Here is a 21,364-nt window from a genome sequence, read left to right on the forward strand (position 1 = left end):
GCCGATAACTCACCTGAGGCAGTGGCACAGATATCCTCCAGGGGTACTGCTCTCAAAGTAGCCCCTGATGATGTGGGGACACTACCAGTAGAGTGGCACCTTATACCAGTTGGCAGGGGACGACCACTCGCCTCCCGAGCGTGGCTGAATGAAATGGGGCAAGCGCTGTCTGGAGAGAGCGCAAGCTTTGGGCTATTATAACCAAGGAAGAGCCGTTCCGACTGCCGAAAGCATGCGGCAGGGCCAACATAGGCTCTCTGGGCGCTGTGTTTGGCCACAGAGTGACCTATCATCCGTCTGAGTTCTACCTCAGACAAGAATCATTGACAGGCAGGGCTTGTAGCTTGCCGACACGTTTGCCTGAGTAATGGGCAGCATTGGGCAGGACGAATGCCGTCTTACATGACACCCACCTAGACTGCCTGTGTCGAGGGAGACCAGCAACGGGTGTCCAGTACCATGGGAAGATCCCATGATGTAGTCATCAAGGCTCTTGAAGGATGAGACCTGAGAGCAGCCTACAGTGAAAGGGACAACTGACCGTTGTTCCCCACTATGGCTGTGACATTGTCAATTCTAGCATGTCAACAAGTACTTGCTGCTACGAACGCTTTTAGAGTAGACGGAGAGCGGCCCCAGTCTAGGAGGGCCTGCCGAGACTCCAGAAAAAAGTAGGCACAGAGCAACACACTGGGTCTTCACTCTGACCCATACACCAGTTGGAAACAGCTTCCATCTGTTATCCTACTGTAACCTGGTGGATGGCCCCGGCCCTCTAGCATTCAGGATAGTATGCCTGACTGGTTCAGCACCGCTGCCCCGCTGTGGTTCAGTAGGAGGCGTTGAGGAATGAGATGCCAGCCCCAACCTGCTAGTCGAGAGAGGAGACCTCTCCTTTCGCGGGGTGCTATGGCGCCCTGCGACAGTCTGTGCAACAGAGGAAACAGTCCTCCCTGGCCAGAAGGGAGCCACCAGTAGTGGTGTGACCCTCCTGAAGAACTTAGGCACTGGTCGTGTCAGAGGAAGCAGCAAGTGCACCACCTGGTGCAGGCTGTTGTAGTAGTGGCATCTAATGCCACGTGTGTTATCGATGTTACAAATCAATGTTATGGTCAGAGATGGTTCTAGGCAACTCCTTCCCTTATTTACTGAGCCCTAGATGGGCCATGCAGGACGGGTGACGTGCTGCAAGTTGGACACCTGATTCTGGGATGGTACGCAGATCAGCCAGTTGCCCAGGTATGACGGGACCCTCATGCCCTGAGACTGCAGCGGCACAAGCGCCGCGGCCAGACACCTTGTGAATACCCTCGGGGAGAGGGAGAAATCGAAAGGAAGCATCCTCAGCTTCCAGTGGTGACCTTGATAGGCATAGCACATAAACTGCCAGTGTTGACAGGCAACGGAAACTGTGGGTATCAGTTTTCAGATCATCTGCTGTGGTCAACCTATGAGATGGCATGACCTAAATACACCTGTTGGGTGACGGGTCCACCCAGACTCAAGGAAGTATGTCGATTAGAACTAGCCTAGCACAGCTAAACAATCCACCCATGTTAAAAACGAGGTGGGGATGCAATACTATACAGCAGTTAGTTAGCTGCATTACTATAGTCTGGCCAAACCAGGCTAGCTTAGAACCTCCTTGTCTGACAGAGGGTCTACAGCCTCGACGCCAGCATCCACATTGCCCTTTGCAAAGATGTTGAGAGGGCAATCCTCCAATGGGGTTAGCTTGTCAGTTGCCACCATTGGTGTGTGGATGTGGGGACGCTGGCGTTGACTGTTCGCCGCTTCACCTCCCAATGTATGAATGGAACATTGTAAGCGCTTTTGAGTTATAAAGACGCAATCCATTATTATTATTATTATTATAATAGGGTGTTATAGGGAGTTGCCCAAACACCTTAACTTAACCTCCTGCCACAGTGCCCCCTCGGGGAACACAACGCGGAAAGTGATGACAGGCTTGATAGCTGGCCTGCAACCCAGGCGAGCACTTATTGCATCATTCATGGCTGACAGGGGTACAGGCATGAGGAACAGAAAAGGCAGTGGAGGGTGGCCTGCGCCTGATGAGGGTGCTTGGCCTGGCTAGGCGCTGGCATTCCAGGGTTATGTGAATGATAATGCGCCTGGAGCTGTACTATGTCTCAGCCAATGGCTCTGAGCTGAGGAGTGGGAGCTCGGCTCTAAGGCCTACGCATCTTCCTTATATTCATGGAAGTGTGTAGCTCAAGCTACCAGGAAGATCACATCGTCCTCTGGAGTCAGCTGTGGCATTGGAGGAGTAGGCACTTCGACATCCTCCAAAGGTAAACAGGTTGGCGGGCAATGGCCCTCATGTAAGCCAACTCAGAAAATAGCCAATCCATCATGGTTGAAGTCAGACCTTTCTTCCTGGTACGCAGGGCAGAGGTCATGGCTGGCAACCGGCTGGAGAGGAGCCTCACACGAGGTGCAAAAGTGGGAGCTCTCCATTGTGGTGGCACCGGATTCTCTGCACCGGCCAACACACACACCAGTCCCAGCTAGCCCAGAGCGCAGACGCCACTGGTTGCTAGACAATATTGACCATATGCTGGGGGGAGGGAGCGTGTAACGCTGCCTGTACCAGCAAAGGCCATAATTTGAGCAGGATAGACAACTACTCAACTTACCAGAACGCGAACGTCGCTGTTAGCTGGAACGTCAGCGTTAGCTAGACCGTAGGAGTCCGTTAACCAGACTGTAGAACCCATATGGCAGGGGAAGGAGCGCGAACGCTACCTGCACCACCAGCAGAGTTCACTTATAAACAACCAGATTTTAGTAGCCGTAAATCAAAGTCTGCTACTATACATGTAGCCATGCTTCACTTTGTTACTTAATGCTTCAAAAAGCTTACTGTTGCATTGCTTGAGATTTATCAAAGTGCATTCTAAAATTTTATTTCATTTTTAATCATTTGAAATTTCACTGGAGGATAAACCCATTGAGTTGCATCAACTCGTTTTCGAGGGTGTCCTCTTAACTCGACAGTAGAACCTGTATGCTGGGGAGGCAGCGCGTACGCTACCTGCAGCAGTAGAGGCTTAATTACAGCAGGATTGAGAGAACTTCAGATAACCAGAGCGCGAACGCCACTGTTAACTGGAATACTGCCCTCAGCTGGACTACAGAACGTGTTTGTACTCCACCTGTACCACCAGCAGAGGCTAACATTATAAACAACCGGCCTATAAGTTAGACTAAAACCTTCAACAAAGGTTTGTGCTTCAGCATTGGGGTTCCTCAGAGGAATGCTAGACCCTAAGTCTAGTATACACAAGTAGGAATTAAATATTCCAAAAAGTTACGCATCCGAAACTTTAAGTCAGTGGAGGACAAAGTACCCACATTTCCACTGCTTTATTGACACACACCAAAAAAGAACTAATACTATTAAGCTTGCTTATAACCAGTAAAAGCTAATCAATTAGCAAACAAAAAAACACTACTTCCAACATGCTAGAAGTAGTATAACAAGCTACACATTCATGCTGGGAGGGGAGAGCGCTATGCTGCCTACCCCAGCCAAGCTATATACAATGGTGTTGAGTTTGAGCTACTTGTAGCTCCACTAATAGAGGACGCTTGCTGGAGGGAAGCAGCGCATACCGTTGCCTGTACCAACAGAGGCCAATACACAAGACATAAAGGCTACAATAGCTGCTTTCTGTTCATAAAGCGTTTGCGCTACGATCAATCAATCATCAATAGAGACCCTTTTACTGAGGGATGGCGCGCGTACCGCTGCCTGCCCTGAACCAGCTGATTAACAGCAAGAAGAGGTTAAGCTATATACAGAATAGCTCCAAACGAAAGCTTCAACCAGTGTGAACGCTGCCATAATCATAAGCTATTATACAACGTATGCCGAAAATTATATTAGACCGTCATGCAGTAAGGGCTATCGCTCGCCATGGCCAGCACGTAAAGTTGCCCACCAAGCAGATAAATTAACAAAACACAGCTGCTGCCAAATTACAACCAGCTAGCTGCTTAGCAAACCTGCTACTTCACTTAGACCTCGCTACCTCTCTGCCAGAGCTAGCTTTAACTAGAGAGTGAAACAGGAAAACAACGCTATAAACAGCGTGTTTTAGCAAAAAAGGATAAGTAGTAATAATTTGTATCCTTGATAATGGTATAACGGAGCGCTAACGGTCCGTCACAACAAACCAGAGATCCTCATATTGGGGGGAGGCAGCGTGCATCGCAGCCTTTACCAACAGAGCAGGTTATTTTCTTATACAAACTCAAATGTAATTTGAACGTCATCTTAATGCGGACATTACCGCTAACATTACAACAGTAACCTACCTTCTGTCCGGAGAGGGAAGCACCCTGGTCACCGGAGAAAGAGATCGGACGCTTTCGCGTCCACGTGAAATAAACTCCACTCAAAGAGGAGATAAGTCGCAGCTCCTGGAGGGTGAACATTCGCTACTCCGACCGATACGGCCACGGAACTACTAGCGACTTCCATAATGAGGTAGGTTGCATAATAATGCATCGTATAATGATGCATACAGTATTGTAGCTCACTCGGAGCTCAATACAGAACTTCCAAACTCGCGCGCGCGAGAAGAAAAAAGGGACTAAACCCGTGGTAACCGATGGAAGATATAACCTCTTCCGGTTCATCCCGGGGTCACGTTGTGACGTTGTTGGTATAAATACTCGACTGCGCATGCGCGAAGGGAACTATTCAGTGCTTAAAGCACCGCCTCTGGCGGTCAGGAGGGATGAAATAGAACTCAACAACATTGCAGCTGTGCGGAAAGTTCTTGTTTCATGAAAATCCACCATAGACATGTTATGAGCTACTTTCTGTCAATACATTCTGTGCTGCAGGTGATTATTTGTCAGAGTTTGGAAGCGCTTGTTTTCAATAATGCAACATCCCTGCTGCCTCCAGCATTATGTGCTATGCACTTCCAAAACGGGTGCTAGGCACTTGCAAATGCCCCATGCTGCTCAGAAAAAGCCATTTTACTGCAGCCAGATAGAATGGATGTGAATGAGGAAGTGGAATCGGGCAGAAGCGGCTTACAAGATGCATCATGGGATATGATTTTTTTTGGCTCACTAGCGTCCGCCGCAGCACCTGTTTACCTCGTTAGTACCATGGTAACCAGGTAAGACTTAGGCACTCAAAGTGCTAACAGTTGCACCCTGCAGTGCAGTACAGGTACCTTGGCGTGGGCACGCTGCCGTCTCTCTCTTGGCCTTCCACTGCTCGATGGCGTCAAAGTGGCGCTGGGCACCTTGGGAGTCCAGACGCTCTAGGACCTGATCCAACTCCTGGGCCTTGGTGATGACCTGATGGACACACACATGATGACCCTTTTACATCCAACACACTGATGACCTGACCACACAAAAACATGACCACACTTTATTCATGTCAAGGAAGGACCCCCAAATGAATTTGTATTTGGCCGCCGACCTCCATCTGAAACCGTTTTGTGCCAGGGTCTAGTCTCCATGGGGTGTGCAGTTGATAGAAAAGAAGTCATTAAATGCGAGTGTCATGTGGTATATTACATGTATGTTACCAGGTAGTTGCTCTCTCTATGAAGGGTATTATGTAGTTACCTGGTAGTTAGGTAGTCTCTCTATGAAAGGTTATTGCGACCGTAGGTCGCATTTACTACCAAAAGCTCCACCGGCTGTCCGTCCGTGAGTCAGTCAGTCAGTGAGTGAGTCACACGTCACACGTCACACTTTTGCCCTGCTCATATCTCCACAACCGTTGCCCCCATCCATGCCAAATTTTGCACACACACTCCTTACCTGCCAAACTACAACCTCCAAGGACCCCCAGAGCTCCAGGGACCCAAATGGCCAAATGTGCAAAAATGACCAAATGACCACCCCAACGGGGCTGCTCACGGGGAATTCCTGGGGACCACCCACTCCTGGTGCTCCAGAACGGATGCAAAAGTGGTGACGCCCCCAGTGGAGGACCCCCTCCACTGCAGCTCACATAAAATGCCGTAACTCGGGCTAGGAGCGTCCGGGAGAGCCGGGGCCGGTACCTATTCGTCCGCCAAGGCAACGCGGAGACCCCACCCCTCATTTCTCACATGGCCCTCTTCTAGCGCCACCTTCAGGCCGATTTTTAAAACACATTTTTGGCCACTGCTCCTACAGTTTTGGCCCTCAAATCACGCAAATTGCTACACAGTATGTCTACACTCATCCCATCAACATGAATCTGTCCCATATAGCGCCACCTTCAGGCCGATTTTTAAAAACACATTTTTGGACACTGCTCCTACAGATTTTGCCCTAAAATCACGAAAATCACTACACAGTATGTCTACACTCATGTCATCAACATGGATCAGGAAGATTTTGGAAAAACACATTTTTGCCCTATTTGTGGAGATAGGTCACTTATCTCCCGATTAGGGAGTCTTACTGGTAGGTAGTTACCTGGTAGTTGCTCTCTCTATGAAGGGTTATAGGTAGTTACCTGGTAGTTAGGTAGTTAATCTCTCTATGAAGGGTTATAGGTAGTTACATGGTAGTTGCTCTCTCTATGAAGGGTTATTGCGACCGTCAGGGAGCAGTTTACTATGAAAACCTCCACCGGCCGTCCGTCCGTCCGTCCGTCACACGTCACACCTTTGTTTGTGTACGGTGTGATGTCATATATCTTCAGTATGACATCACACCACATGTGTACACAAACCTTTGTGTACGTTGCTGTGGCAACAGTCTGTTGTTGCTGGTCTGTTAGTGTACGTTAGCAACCACCTTAGCAACCATGGTTTTACCCTAGCAACCAACTGTTTACCCTAGCAACCAACTGTTTACCATAGCAACCATGTTTTTTACCCTAGCAACCAACTGGGCATAAAAGGGATTCTGTTAGGGATCTCCATATATGGGCATAAAAGGGATTCTGTTAGGGATCTCCATATATGGGCATAAAAGGGATTCTGTTAGGGATCTCCATATATGGGCATAAAAGGGATTCTGTTAGCTGTTAGTGATCTCCATATATGGGCATAAAAGGGATGCTGTTAGGGATCTCCATATATGGGCATAAAAGGGATTCTGTTAGGGATCTCCATATATGGGCATAAAAGGGATTATGTTAGGGATCTCCATATATGGGCATAAAAGGGATTCTGTTAGGGATCTCCATATATGGGCATAAAAGGGATTCTGTTAGGGATCTCCATATATGGGCATAAAAGGGATTCTGTTAGCTGTTAGTGATCTCCATATATGGGCATAAAAGGGATGCTGTTAGGGATCTCCATATATGGGCATAAAAGGGATTCTGTTAGGGATCTCCATATATGGGCATGAAAGGGATTATGTTAGGGATCTCCATATATGGGCATAAAAGGGATTGTATCCCAGATGATGCCCTGTACTTGGGATTTGTTGATGTAAATGTTCACATAGAGTGTAATAATTGGTAAAACAAACTTTTGGCCTATTTGTGGAGATAAGCGACCAACGGTCGCTTATCTCCCGATTAGGGAGTCTTACTGGTAGGTAGTTACCTGGTAGTTGCTCTCTCTATGAAGGGTTATTGCGACCGTCAGGTCGCAGTTACTACCAAAACCTCAACAGGCTGTCTGTCAGTCTGTCAGTCTGCCCATCACGTCACACTATTCCCCAACTCATATCTCCGCCACCGTTGCCCCAATCCATGCCAAACTTTGCACACACACTCCTTGCCTGCCAATCCACAACTTCCACCCCTCCCGGGACCCCCGGAGCTCCAGGGACCCCCAGGGACCCCCTGTCGCCAATGACCAATGACCACCCCAACGGGGCTGTTCACGGGGAATTCCCAGGGACCACCGACTCCTGGTGCTCCAGAATGGATGCAAAAGTGGTCGCACCCCTAGTGGAGGACCCCCGCCACTGCAGCGCACATACAATGCCGTAACTCAGGCTAGGAGCGACCGGGAGAGCCGGGGCCGGTACCCACGCACCCGCCTCCACGGCGCCAAGAGAGCCGTCAACATGAATCTGTTCCATATAGCGCCACCATCAGGCCCATTTTTTCAAACACATTTTTGGACACTGCTCCTACAGATTTTGCCCTAAAATCACGCAAATCGGTACACAGTATGTCTACACTCATGTCATCAACATGGATCTGTCCCATATAGCGCCACCATCAGGCCCATTTTTTCAAACACATTTTTGGACACTGCTCCTACAGATTTTGCCCTAAAATCACACAAATCGGTACACAGTATGTCTACACTCATGTCATCAACATGGATCTGTCCCATATAGCGCCACCATCAGGCCCATTTTTTCAAACACATTTTTGGACACTGCTCCTACAGATTTTGCCCTAAAATCACGCAAAACGGTACACAGTATGTCTACACTCATGCCATCAACATTGATCTGTCCCATATAGCGCCACCATCAGGCCGACTTTTTAAAACACATTTTTGGACACTGCCCCTACAGATTTTGCCCTAAAATTACGCAAATCGGTACACAGTATGTCTACACTCATGTCATCAACATGGATCTGTCCCATATATTTTTTCAAACACATTTTTTGGACACTGCTCCTACACATTTTTGCCCTAAAATCACGCTGCGACCTGACGGTCGCTTATCTCCCGATTAGGGAGTCTTACTGGTAGGTAGTTACCTGGTAGTTGCTCTCTCTATGAAGGGTTATAGGTAAGTTACCTGGTAGTTGCTTTCTATGAAGGGTTATTGCGACCGTCAGGGAGCAGTTTACTATGAAAACCTCCACCGGCCGTCCGTCCGTCCGTCACACGTCACACCTTTGCCCTGCTCATATCTCCGCATCAGTATGACATCACACCACATGTGTAGTGTGTACACAAACCTTTGTGTACGTTGCTGTGGCAACAGTCTGTTGTTGCTGGTCTGTTAGTGTACGTTAGCAACCACCTTAGCAACCATGGTTTTACCCTAGCAACCAACTGTTTACCCTAGCAACCAACTGTTTACCATAGCAACCATGTTTTTTTACCCTAGCAACCAACTGTTTACCATAGCAACCAGATACGCAGATCAGGGATCTCCATATATGGACATAAACAGGTGACATCACACTGATGTCAGATATTCAGAGCAGGGATTTCTCCATAATATATGGGCATAAAAGGGATTCTGTTAGGGATCTCCATATATGGGCATAAAAGGGATTCTGTTAGGGATCTCCATATATGGGCATAAAAGGGATTCTGTTAGGGATCTCCATATATGGGCATACAAGGGATTCTGTTAGGGATCTCCATATATGGGCATAAAAGGGATTCTGTTAGGGATCTCCATATATGGGCATAAAAGGGATTCTGTTAGGGATCTCCATATATGGGCATAAAATGGATTCTGTTAGGGATCTCCATATATGGGCATAAAAGGGATTCTGTTAGGGATCTCCATATATGGGCATAAAAGGGATTGTATCCCAGATGATGCCCTGTTAGGAGATCCACACTAACATAATCCATATATGGTCCTACCGACAGCTGCTATAAGCCAACCCTGGCGATAAGGTCTGAATCGAAGAAATGCTTCTTTCCTGGCAAGAATTGCCCCTTTATACTGTAGGGCTCGTTTGTGTATTGTATGACATCACGCCACATCATCGGCTGAGGACTGTGTGATGTCATCATATCTCCATATATGGAGACATAAGTTGCTCATGCCCAAATATGGGCTGGTGAGGTCAGACTTAGTGTGATGCGTAGGTTATCTCCATATATGGAGATTCAACTTCAATGAGTAACCATGGCAAACTGTCAACTGCCCGTATGTCTTGATAATTGGTAAAACAAACTTTTGGCCTATTTGTGGAGATAAGCGACCAACGGTCGCTTATCTCCCGATTAGGGAGTCTTACTGGTAGGTAGTTACCTGGTAGTTGATCTCTATGAAGGGTTATAGGTAGTTACCTGGTAGCTGATCTCTCTATGAAGGGTTATAGGTAGTTACCTGGTAGTTGATCACTCTATGAAGGTTATACAGTAGGTAGATACCTGGTAGTTGATCTCTCTATGAAGGGTTATAGGTAGATACCTGGTAGTTGATCTCTCTATGAAGGGTTATAGGTAGTTACCTGGTAGTTGCTCTCTATGAAGGGGAACTGCCTGGGCTGGAGGAACTGGGTCTTGGGGACGTCCAAGCCGTCCTCTCCGTACAGGAACTGCACCACGGAGCCATCGCTGTCCCTCACCGTCAGATCATACTGCACCACCAGGCCCTCCAGGTGCTTTATCACACACCTACATGACAGCACCATGAGGGAGTCAATGCTTTATCACACACCTACATGACAGCACCATGAGGGAGTCAATGCTTTATCACACACCTACATGACAGCACCATGAGGGAGTCAATGTTTTATCACACACCTACAGTACATGTAGGGCTGTCACGATTATGCCATTTTACGTGACGATGAATTGTCACTCAAATAATTGCGATTAAGGATTTAATTGTGTTTTTGTCGTTGACAATTACATTTCTGTTTGGCTTTTAGGCTTTGAAGTTGCACATGGTAGATATGACACATACAGTACAAAGAAATGACTGACATGTTTGACAACTTTATACTTAAAAAAGAACATTGATTGTGGAAATAGCCGATCTACACGCATAGCGACGCGTTGGGAGCTTGTAGATCTGCTATTTCCAGTTTTTTACGTAAAAGAAAAAATATATGAACATTTTTCAGCATGGAAACGATTATGACGATTATGAAAAATAAACGCGATTATGTCAAATAATCGCGATTAGACAGCCCTACCTACATGTAGGGATGTGAAGATAAGAACATTTCATGTCACGATTATTGTGACCAAAGAAATGTGCGATTTATCGTGATAATCAAAATATCCTCGACATCATGATCACGACATTATCCTGGGGCGGAATGTTTGCCCCTAAAAAAATAAATGATCTACAAGCTCACGACGCTTCACAACGACGACAACGATTATCGTCCCATCCCTACCTACAAGACAGCACCATGAAGGAGTCAATGCTTTATCCACAACCAAGTCACAGAGGCAGGGCTCCAGGGTGCGAGCTATTAGGTCGCATATGCGACTTAATTTCATAAAGTGCGAGTTAAAATTCAACCAGGTCGCGCTGGTGCGAGTTGAAAAAAAAGAGGGGAAAAAAAGAAAATCCTCAATCGAGGATCGCCTGACGCCTCTCTCTCTCTCTCGCTCCGTCTCTCTCTCTCCCTGGCTGCCTGCCAGCAGAGCCTATGCTCGGCCCCTCCCCTTCTCTTTCTCTTTCACTCACATACATTACACACACAGTACTACACACACTTTAGCGTTGGTCCGGTGGTGGGTCACACACAGACAGACAGACAGACAGACAGACAGACAGACAGACAGACAGACAGACAGACTCTCTCTCTCTCTCTCTCTCTCTCTCGCTCACATTTGAATGGATAGATATCACATATATACTAACCTTTCTTTGTATAACCATGCTTTTTTCTGTTGTCATCTCGAACTGGATAATCTATAATCCACAGGTTGTTTGTTTGCTATTAGATTAGCTATTTATTGATTAGCAATCGCTCGTGGATGTTTCCACCGTTGGTTACATTAACCTACTGTTACGTTAAAACAGCTGTGTGACTCGTTAAGTTCCTCAGTGCCCAAAATGCGCTTCTCACTTCATAGCCAATTAGCTCAAATGAACGGCAGCTGTAAACTTTTCTGTCTTTGGTGTCTCGTGTGTGTGTGTGTGTGTGTGTGTGTGTGTGTGTGTGTGTGTGTGTCTCCAAGTGAACGTTTTCTGTTGATCAAGCAGCTTACTTCCCAGTATCACTCTAAAACCATAAGGACAATTTTATTTTTCCATCCTGCATGAAAGCAGGCCTATTGCATTTATTGTGCAAGTTGAAATTCATAGTTCTATATTGCCTTTGTTAGCCGAGATATTCTTTCTTGAATTAATGGCTTTAGTTTGCAAATATTAAATTGAAGCAAAATCGGGGTATTCAACAACACTATATCGAATATCAAAGGCTTTCCTAATATCACACAGCCTTAATGCTGACCTATTTTTACTGCTGCTCATGCAGAGAAACCTAAAGTTCAGATTAAAATATTTAGCAAATATCAAGTTTGGGTCATTGTCAATCTTTACATCAAGGCAAATTGAAATGGCTTATGGTATGGAAATGAACACAACTGTCATCAGTATAATAAGGCTATGTATTAATACCACGCTAATACGCTAAGAAAAATATGGTGCTACCTAATTTCTGATGGTGCTACTTAATTAAAACGTAGGTGGCACCAGTGCTACCTGTGAAAAAGTTAGTCTGGAGCCCTGCACAGAGGCGTTCTCGGCATGAAAGGAATAACAAAAGGTGTCCCAGGTCTAAACGGTAATACGATAATAGGATTAAGTTGTTACGCTTTTACCTCTGCAGGTACCCTGATCGGGATGTTTTGACAGCCGTGTCTACCAGGCCCTCCCTGCCAGCCATACAATGGTAGAAGAACTCCTAAATAAACACAGACAAGACAGACAGACAGACAGACAAAAAGAATGTTGCGATAAACGCTGTGCAATAATGATAGAACAAATACAACTATGGGTGCATGCAGTTAACTGAAGGGATTTAATCCATTACACAAAAATAACCGATAATAAATTCTTCAATAAAATAATCAATGATGTGGTCGGTTAAGGGGCAAATACTTGATTCAGAAATGAGGTACTGTAGGTCAGCGGGGGGTCGCCAGTTAAAATATGATTATTTTGGGGGTCGCAGCCTGAAAAGGTTAAGAACCACTGGTTTACATACATGAATGTCAAATATGAGAAGCTCTACGGTAGGTTAACGTGTCACACCTGTGGTTTGATGCCCGTCAGGAACCTCCCAGAGATGAAGCCCCCGGCTCCGGGTAGTGGGTCGTACGCCTGGAAGCACGGCAGGGATTTCCCAGAGGGCATCAGGGGCGGCCGACGACCCTCCAGCTCAATCTGACCCAGCAGGCAAGAGATCTGAAACATGCCGTGTTAGAAATAAAGATTTCAAATAAATATATATATATTTTTAACTGAAGCTACAAACGACTTCACAATGTTTTTTTTTCATACAATACAGTATAGTTATTAGGGCAGACTATATAGTACTTGATCAGATTGTATTTTATTTTTTCTGGAGTAACCCCAAAAGTCCACAGAGTACAATGGACTTTTTCTGTCCCTTTTCTGATTGGACAATATCATGGATTCGAGGATTGGTCAAGTGACATCACAATATATAATATACGGGTAAATAGGCAACCACACTTGCAAACTCCCAGAATTGCATCTTTCTAGTTATACTGTATATAGTACAGTTAATATATACAGATATGAGTTATTTCTCATAACTGCCTTGAGCAATTTGTGTTTACAAAGCCTACAGAGCCAAACAGAAATGTGCTCTACAAAATAATAAATCATTAATTGCAATTATTTGAATGTCAAATTGAAATGAACTAGAAAGGTGCAATTCTGGGAAATGGCAAGTGTGGCTGCACTGACGCCAGTCGCGAGGAATCCACGGGAACTGAAATCCGTCTGTCTAACCATTCATATTATACTATTGGGATGTCATGTGAAGCATGACAAGAGTGACAACGGAGTGTGAACCATGACCAAAAGTTCACATTTCTGTTGTGCAAAGGCAAAGAATTCTCGGACCGAGAACAATAGTGTGTGGCCTATAGCAACCACACTAATAATGTCATGATGGTGACAGTCCTAGTGATGACATAGATTATAATAAGTGTCATGGTGGTGACAGTCCCCAGTGATGGCATGTATTATTTACCTGCATGGTGTTCACAGTCGACCCTTTGGCTCCTGATATGACCATCAGCTGCAGGTTGTTGTCTGGGAAGGACGTGTGCAGACCAATAGGCATGCATACCTAAAAAAAAAAATCAAACTGAGCGGTGCTGAGGATGATGATGATAGACCCAGGGGCGGTCGTCACAGGTGGGTCAAACATGGATGACCTCCCATACTGGAGAACTTACATATGGAGAACTTACAACACCAGTATTTTATACAAGTGGGGAAAAAAACATGTGGACATACACACAAAGTCATGTATTGGAGCACCGCTCAAAGAACACCACCATCACAATGAAGAAGAAAAAATCATAAACTACATGGTAGAATTTCCAGACAACAAAAACGAATTTCGGACATACAAAAAAAATGCTCAAATACTAATAGCGGATATATGGCTAAACGTATTTAAGAGGCAGGTTATCACAGTGGGAGAGCACGGAGCTACTGGGGGAAGACATAATAATAATAATAATAATGGATGGCATTTTTATAGCGCTTTTCTAAGCAAGTTGCGAACTTGAAGCGATTTACAATGGTCCATTCATTCATACATTGGGAAGTGAAGCAGCAGACAGTCGACGCCAGCGTGCTCACTTCCCACATTCACACACCAATGGTGGCAAAGTTAACCCTGACGAGGCAATGTGGGGTTCAGTGTCTTGCCCAAGGACACTTCCAAATGTGGACAGGAGGATCCGGGATTCAGCCACTGCCTTTAATTGAGTTACTTTTATTTGATTTTTTTCTTTCTCTTCTGGACTAACTGTATGTTTTTTTTTTTTTTTTCATTATTCATTATTTTAACTCATTCGTAGTTTACGGCCGTAAAGCCCGTTAATTTCTCTATGTCTTTCACTGCCGGCTTCTCCGAGTCCTACCTGTTAACGTGGGCGCTCGTCCAGTTCCCATCGTGCGTGATCGGACACTGCTCGTGTGTTCGCGTATTCCATCAGCTTCTCAAATCCGTTGAAACTTTTTCAATTGATCAATAAGTTCTCCATCTGTAAGCCGCGGAGTGCAGACAGTAAGCTGGGCCAAAATAGAGGACGGACTTCCGCTTCCGGTTCAGGGACTCCAATGTTAAAGGTGTCCGCTCAATAATGTGTCCGTGTAGAAACCGATCACGGAGCATTAGTTCCGGCCTATTTTAGTTGCGTTTCGATAAAAAAATGTTTTTTAATACATTTTTATTACATTTACGGGTTCTACGGGCATGGCAGAGAAGGGGTACAAAGGGGTATTTTGATGGCAGAGTTTGTGTTAAAGTCTTGAATGGTCTAGCACCTTCCCATTTATCAGATTGCCTTCAGAAGTAGAGTCTAGACTCTCGACTAGATTTTAACTTATTGCTTTGTTTAACCTGTGTTTTTAACTTGAATGTAAAGCAATTTGAACTACATTTATGTCTAAAAGGTGCTCTATAAATAAAGATGATTGTTATTATTATTATTAAATAATTGTGTTTCCTTTACTTGATGTTCTGTGAACGGCACATTGAATTGCCTTGTTGTAGAACCGTGCTATGCGCCTCACGGCGGACGTAGCATAAGAGCAGACCCAGGGAGGTGGAGCTTGGTTTCTTTTCAGTCGGCGAGCGTACCTTGTTGATGTCGTTGTTGACCTGGTTGGCCACCTCTTTGAACTTGAGGTCGGCCAAGTTGAAGTCCCTCTGGTCGGGGTTGAGGTGGGCGTCCTGCCAGCGGCCCCGGGCCTCGGTTTGGTCCACGTTGGGTGGCAGGTTGAAGGCTGCTTGCAGGGCCTGACACCCCGCAACACAACAGTATAGGGGATGGGACGATATGAACATTTAATATCACGATTATTGTGACCAAAGAAATCACAAGTTACGATATTATCGCGATAATCAAAATATCCCCAAGATCCATTATCCTGGGGCGGAACATTTGCCAAAAGAATAGCAGATCTACAAGCTCACAACGCGTCGCAGTTGTGAGCTTGTAGATCGGCAATCTTTTTGGCAAAGACATTTGATAGAGAGTGAAAAAAAGACTATAAAGTTTGTATCAAGTACCTTTTACCAACTATGGAGGGTAAACGATTATTGTGAATGTTTTTTTTTATCACGATAAACGATAATATCACTTATCGTCCCATCCCTACAAAACAACAGCAGCAACAAGTTATCACACTCAGGTTGCAAGGCCCGACACACCACAACAACAACAACTTGAAAGACGCAATTCTGGGAATTTGCGAGAGTGGTTGTCGTTTTTTACACCCATTCAAGTCAGGGGTTACTTTTCCCAATCAAGTCAATGGGGTTGCTACATAAAGGTGACGTCACCGACTGGAGTAATCCTTAGCCAATGAGGACGCAGCAACAACTTTATGGAGTAACTTTTAGCCAATGAGGAAGCTGCATAAAGGTGACGTCACCGAGAATGCTGGTTCCTCATTGGCTGAAAGTCACTCCATAAAGTTGGAACAGAACAATAGTGTGTTTTCTCTATAGACAACTAGATTAACTACGTAGATAGGTGCAATCCTGGGATATTGCAAGTGTGGTTACACAGACGTGAGGAATCTGCTGGGCAATTAATTTATATATTATATATTGTCCAATCAGGAAAAAAAGTCCACAGAACTCAATGGACCTTTGAGGTAACAGAAGATTTAACAGAAAAAAAGGGTTATTCTAGGTGAAATAAAAGTTTACAGAAAAAGGTTTACTATAGGTGAAATAATAATGGACAATAACAATAGTCTGGTTGCCTATGGGGCTTTTAAGCCGTGACATCATTTTATAGTCAGACCTCCAAGCAGGTTTATTGTCAATATCTGTCCCTCGCTATTTCAACAGATCCGACACAAAAATAACGACAAAAGTATAATTATACCACTTTCCTTTCAACAACAAAGAGAAGAAAAATTTGTAAATAGTAAAAATAGGAAAAAGATTCGCTTTTTTTGGGGGCAAAAGTTCTCCTCTGCCTACAAAATGATGTCAGACTTAACAGCCCCATAGCAACCACACAGTCTTTACCACCAGGTTGAAGTCAGTATTTGTATTATTTTATTATCAATACATGCAGTAACTCACTCTGGTGCCGTAGGTTAGAGAGTTTTTAATGAGCTTCCGCCTCTGCCTGTTGGCTCCGGGTTTCACCAAGATGTCCTCCACACCTGCACACCAACAGAAAATAAAAGCTCATGACTGACACGTTCTGTCAGGTCAAGTCTTAGTCTGTGATTTGTGAAACAGCGTGAAAAGACCTTCGAGTTGTCAAATGGGTGGATTATCAGAGCACCTGAATCTAAAAAAATGGGACATGACTCCACGTGAATGAAAACGCAAAAGACGGGATACGCCCATCCCTATTTTGGGGCATGTCATAAAACAAAAATTTAAATAAAATAAAAATAATCGCTAAAATTGCCGTAAAATAGCCGTTCTACAAGCTCACAACATGTTGCGATGTGATGTGTTGTGAGCTTGTAAAGCTGCCATTTTCACTATTTTGCTACACAATGTTGGGTAACAACGAACAATGGAAACAAACCCTCAGAGATTTTAGCATTATTGTATACCGTTAACTGTACCTCTGTATCTTTTGCACAACATGACGACGCATAACATAACGCTCATACAAATCCAGACAAAGCCAGATGTCGGAGTTTAGCTCCTTCCAGGAACACCGCTCAAAAAAAAATCACGCTTCTTGATTAGTCGATTAACACACAGGCTGCCACCATTCACTTATGCTTTATTTTGAAGAGCACCGGAAGCTTTGTGCGTGAGCACGTGTGTGTAATCTGACGATTCTAGGAAGGAGGTCTGTTTGTTTACAAACGGTCGCAAAACTAAAATCCGACCATCACAGCATAGTGTAGCTGTGAAAAATAGCGTCTCTCTGCCTTTTCTGCGTTATTTGCTCCTTATTCAGAGATATGGAGAACAGATATAGAGAACAGATGCTCCACGTTGCGCCATGACGTATGCGTTTCTTTCTTTCATCAGCACCCGTAGAAAGCGTCTGTTTACCTGGTTACCATGGTAACCCTTAACTCGTCTGTGGACGAGCTTGGCTCAGGGAGGCACCTATTGTGTTAATCATAAAATTAATAATTGATTAATTAATGGCACAAGGAAAGTCTGTAGGTAGGGAAGTGAAGAGCCATATACAGTATGGGTATGTCACGCACATGACGTAATCCAAGCCAAACATATGTCACAAAACATGACAATTCACAGTTTTCGTAGCCGGCGTGCATTTCCAGAGCACCCGTCGGAACGACAGGAAAACGACGGAAGAGAAAATGACGAAGAGATGACTCCTCCGAATGTCACGTTCTGGGGCAGACCGAAAACGAAGACGCAAAAAAAGAAGGATAAGCCGCCACATGTCACGTCTTGGGGCAGATCGAAGACGAAAACACAGAAAGAGAAGGACAAGCCGCCAGACGTCACGTCTTGGGGGGGCAGATCAAGAGAGGAAACACAAAAAACGGATAAGCCGCCAAACCGTTTTGCCAAATGTCTAAGGCTAATGTTATGTTGTGTGAAACGTTAGGGATCCTTTAGGATGCTTTTAACGATTCCGGTTCCCCCGTAATTCCCTAAAGGTTCCCTTTAAAACGATTCCTATAGGGGGTTTCCAAACCGACCCTGACGGGTATGTATCCCTGAGAGTGTACAAATGGAATTGGTTCCATTTCTACATTCTCTTCAGTTATGGTGGTCCATGAAACATAAAAGACTGAGAACCACCGCTATTGTATTTGTAATAGCAGACGTGAAGTCCACACAACCAGCCCTCTGACAGTGTGATGAAACCGGGCTCCACGACTGACACCGGTCCCAAAATGTGACGGAACCGATTCCTGGTTCCTTCAGCGTTGGATCCGGGGTGTCTCCCGATTCATTTCCAACCCCTACCTAGGTATGCGTGAAAAGCTCTCCTCTGGATCTTTCTCTTCTTACCCAGAGTGAAGCCTCTGTAGAGCTGCAGGTAGGCCGTGAACAGCCTGGCCAGGCAGCTGAGCAGCTTGCCGCTGGTCTCTCCACCGTACAGCTCGAAGCAGCAGTGGACCAGGCCGTACGCCGAGGCGCCGTAGTGGGCCTTGTCCAGCACCCCCACCAGCAGCTCCCCCTGACGGATCACCACCTACATGACACACACACACACACACACACACACAGACGCAGAAGACAATGAAAAAGATGACGCTGTATTTCGGGTGGAAAACCGTTACTCGTTTCCAGGAAACGGGGAGAAAGATCGTTCCATGTTTCTCAAACTTTCACATTTCAAGGTCTCCCCTTAACTCTGACAGTATACAAATGGAGCCAAATTAACCTGTCAGTGTTCATTTGGTTCCATTTGTATACTGTTAGAGGTACAGACTTGTATGGGTCAATTTAGACCCCCTGGAATCCACTTTGAGAACCACTGTTCCAAGTTATTCTCACAACGCGTCATAATTGTATGTTAGAAGTCAATGATTTCTTTTTTTTTTGAGCGGTGCTAATCGCTCCAATACGTGACTTTGTGTGCTTTTTCCAGGGGTTCTCCCATGGTATCAAATACCCATCACTACGTTTTCAAGGGGTTTCCCCATTCTATCAAACACTGATATTTTTAGCGAGAAAATCATGTGAAACAAATGTCAAATCATCAAGGACGATGACACGCGACAGAAGACCCCCTGATATTTGATCAGAATGATACTGATGTTTGACCCTGTGACATCACGTGGGTCTATACATCATCATCATCATAATGTTCTTAGCTTGCTACTCGAACCATCAGTGTTTCTTCAGGAACAGTATTTTCTAGTGTGAAGTGTGAGCACCGCTCACTTCACACGGGTGAAGGTCCCCGGGGCCCCCACATCGCTATATCGTCTCTCTGTCGGGTGGAAACCTCATATGTCCTTATAACTGTGACTTTTCAGGATTCTAATTTAAAAATAGCAAAAGCAGCAGATCGATAATTACATTTCTGTTTGGCTTTTAGGCGTTGGACACGGTAGATATGACACAAAACCTAAATATACAAAGAAATTACTGACATATTTGACACCTTTATTATACTTTAAAAAGAACATTGATAGCGGAAATAGCTGATCTACAAGCTCACAATGCGTCACATCGCGACGCGTTGTGAGCTTGTAGATCAGTTATTTCCGCTATTTTTGTAAATGTTTGAAAATATATGAACATTTTTCAACATGGAAAAGATTATGACAATTATGACAAAATTATTGTGATTATATCAAATAATTGCAAATAGACGATTATTATATGTAATAATTGTGACAGGCCTACCAGCCAGAGTGACTTGGATTGATTGAATACGTTATTCATCTAACTAGTCAAACATGTAAACAGCAGTGGTCCAGTAAAACACATTTCCATTGTGGTCCTATGTATTCAATTCATCAACAGAGCATAGAATATTAATAACGCACTAGAAATACTGTTCCTACGAAACAGTGTTGGCTCATATGGAACACCATGAATGGGCATAAAGATCTACCCAACGGGCAGTACAACATATATGGGCATAAAGATCTGCCCAACGGGCAGTCCAACATTAATTCTCTCTTCCTCTCTCTCCAGACTCATTTTCCATTGCAAATGCATTGGGTGCTTAAAGTTAAATATTTCAAAAACTACAAAAGATTTCATGTGGGTGTTGTTGTTATTTATATCAGGTCGCACTTACCCTCATTGGCTAAAGACCCTGCCTTTGTACTGTCGGCCAGTTTTGAGGAGAATAACCTTACTATATAAGTTTTACTCTTATGTACTTTTTCACAAGATGTAACAATAATGTACAACCTTGACCCTTGACTCTTCATTAGCCTAGGGCCCTAGGATATAGGCTTGGCCTGTGATACAGTGGGTAATTGTTTGTTTGTAACATATTGATCTACTTTTGTTCAGTTAGTATACTGTGTGAGATTATAGGCAACTACAGTATGACCACCCTTATGTGGAGCATAGCATATAGGGCCTATATGCCACATAGGCCTATCGGGATGTTGTCAAGTCACGGACATGTGTTGTACTGTATTTGCATTTTTGCACTATTAGAACTTTATTGTACCCGTGTAGCAGGGGTGCTGTTCTATGCATACTTTTATCAATGTCAATGAACTTTGAGCTAGAGAAGCTGTATTCAGTTTGTTAATATACTCTTCTTCCACACTGCACAGAATAGCCTATGCAATTTTACCAGAGCCCTGTTAGTCAGTATTACCTGCTTCCACCTCTCACGACAAGGACGTAGGGTTGGATTTTAACTCATTTAATGCCACCCTTTCACCACTAGAGGGTGTCCAGAGTGCTAGAGACTTTCCCATAGAGATATGCTGGTATATGCAGAAGCCCTGCAGCCATGACTTGCCTGAACACTTTCCTTTGTGCATGTACAGGAAGAGGATGAAGTTAGCTTGAAGTTAGCTATTGGCTACCAAGCATTTTAAAAGCCTTATTTTCGTCAACTTAGCCATGATTAAC

General features: G+C 44.7%; 1 protein-coding gene across 1 annotated transcript in view; it reads right to left on the reverse strand.

The window, feature by feature from the left end:
• polr1a (RNA polymerase I subunit A) overlaps positions 1 to 21,364 on the reverse strand; it is a 76,973-nt gene that overhangs the window by 14,574 nt on the left and 41,035 nt on the right. Inside the window, exons 18-25 of the mRNA XM_080746637.1 lie at positions 18,821 to 19,004; positions 16,940 to 17,022; positions 15,479 to 15,637; positions 13,853 to 13,951; positions 12,883 to 13,035; positions 12,450 to 12,532; positions 10,115 to 10,280; positions 5,220 to 5,346 (exon numbers count right to left, since the gene is read on the reverse strand). Of these exons, the coding sequence (XP_080602763.1) occupies positions 5,220 to 5,346; positions 10,115 to 10,280; positions 12,450 to 12,532; positions 12,883 to 13,035; positions 13,853 to 13,951; positions 15,479 to 15,637; positions 16,940 to 17,022; positions 18,821 to 19,004 (1,054 nt within the window). The remainder of the gene's footprint in view (positions 1 to 5,219; positions 5,347 to 10,114; positions 10,281 to 12,449; positions 12,533 to 12,882; positions 13,036 to 13,852; positions 13,952 to 15,478; positions 15,638 to 16,939; positions 17,023 to 18,820; positions 19,005 to 21,364) is intronic.

Source organism: Nannobrachium achirus (assembly GCF_963921795.1).
Source record: "Nannobrachium achirus genome assembly, chromosome: 17".
NCBI lineage: Eukaryota > Metazoa > Chordata > Actinopteri > Myctophiformes > Myctophidae > Nannobrachium > Nannobrachium achirus.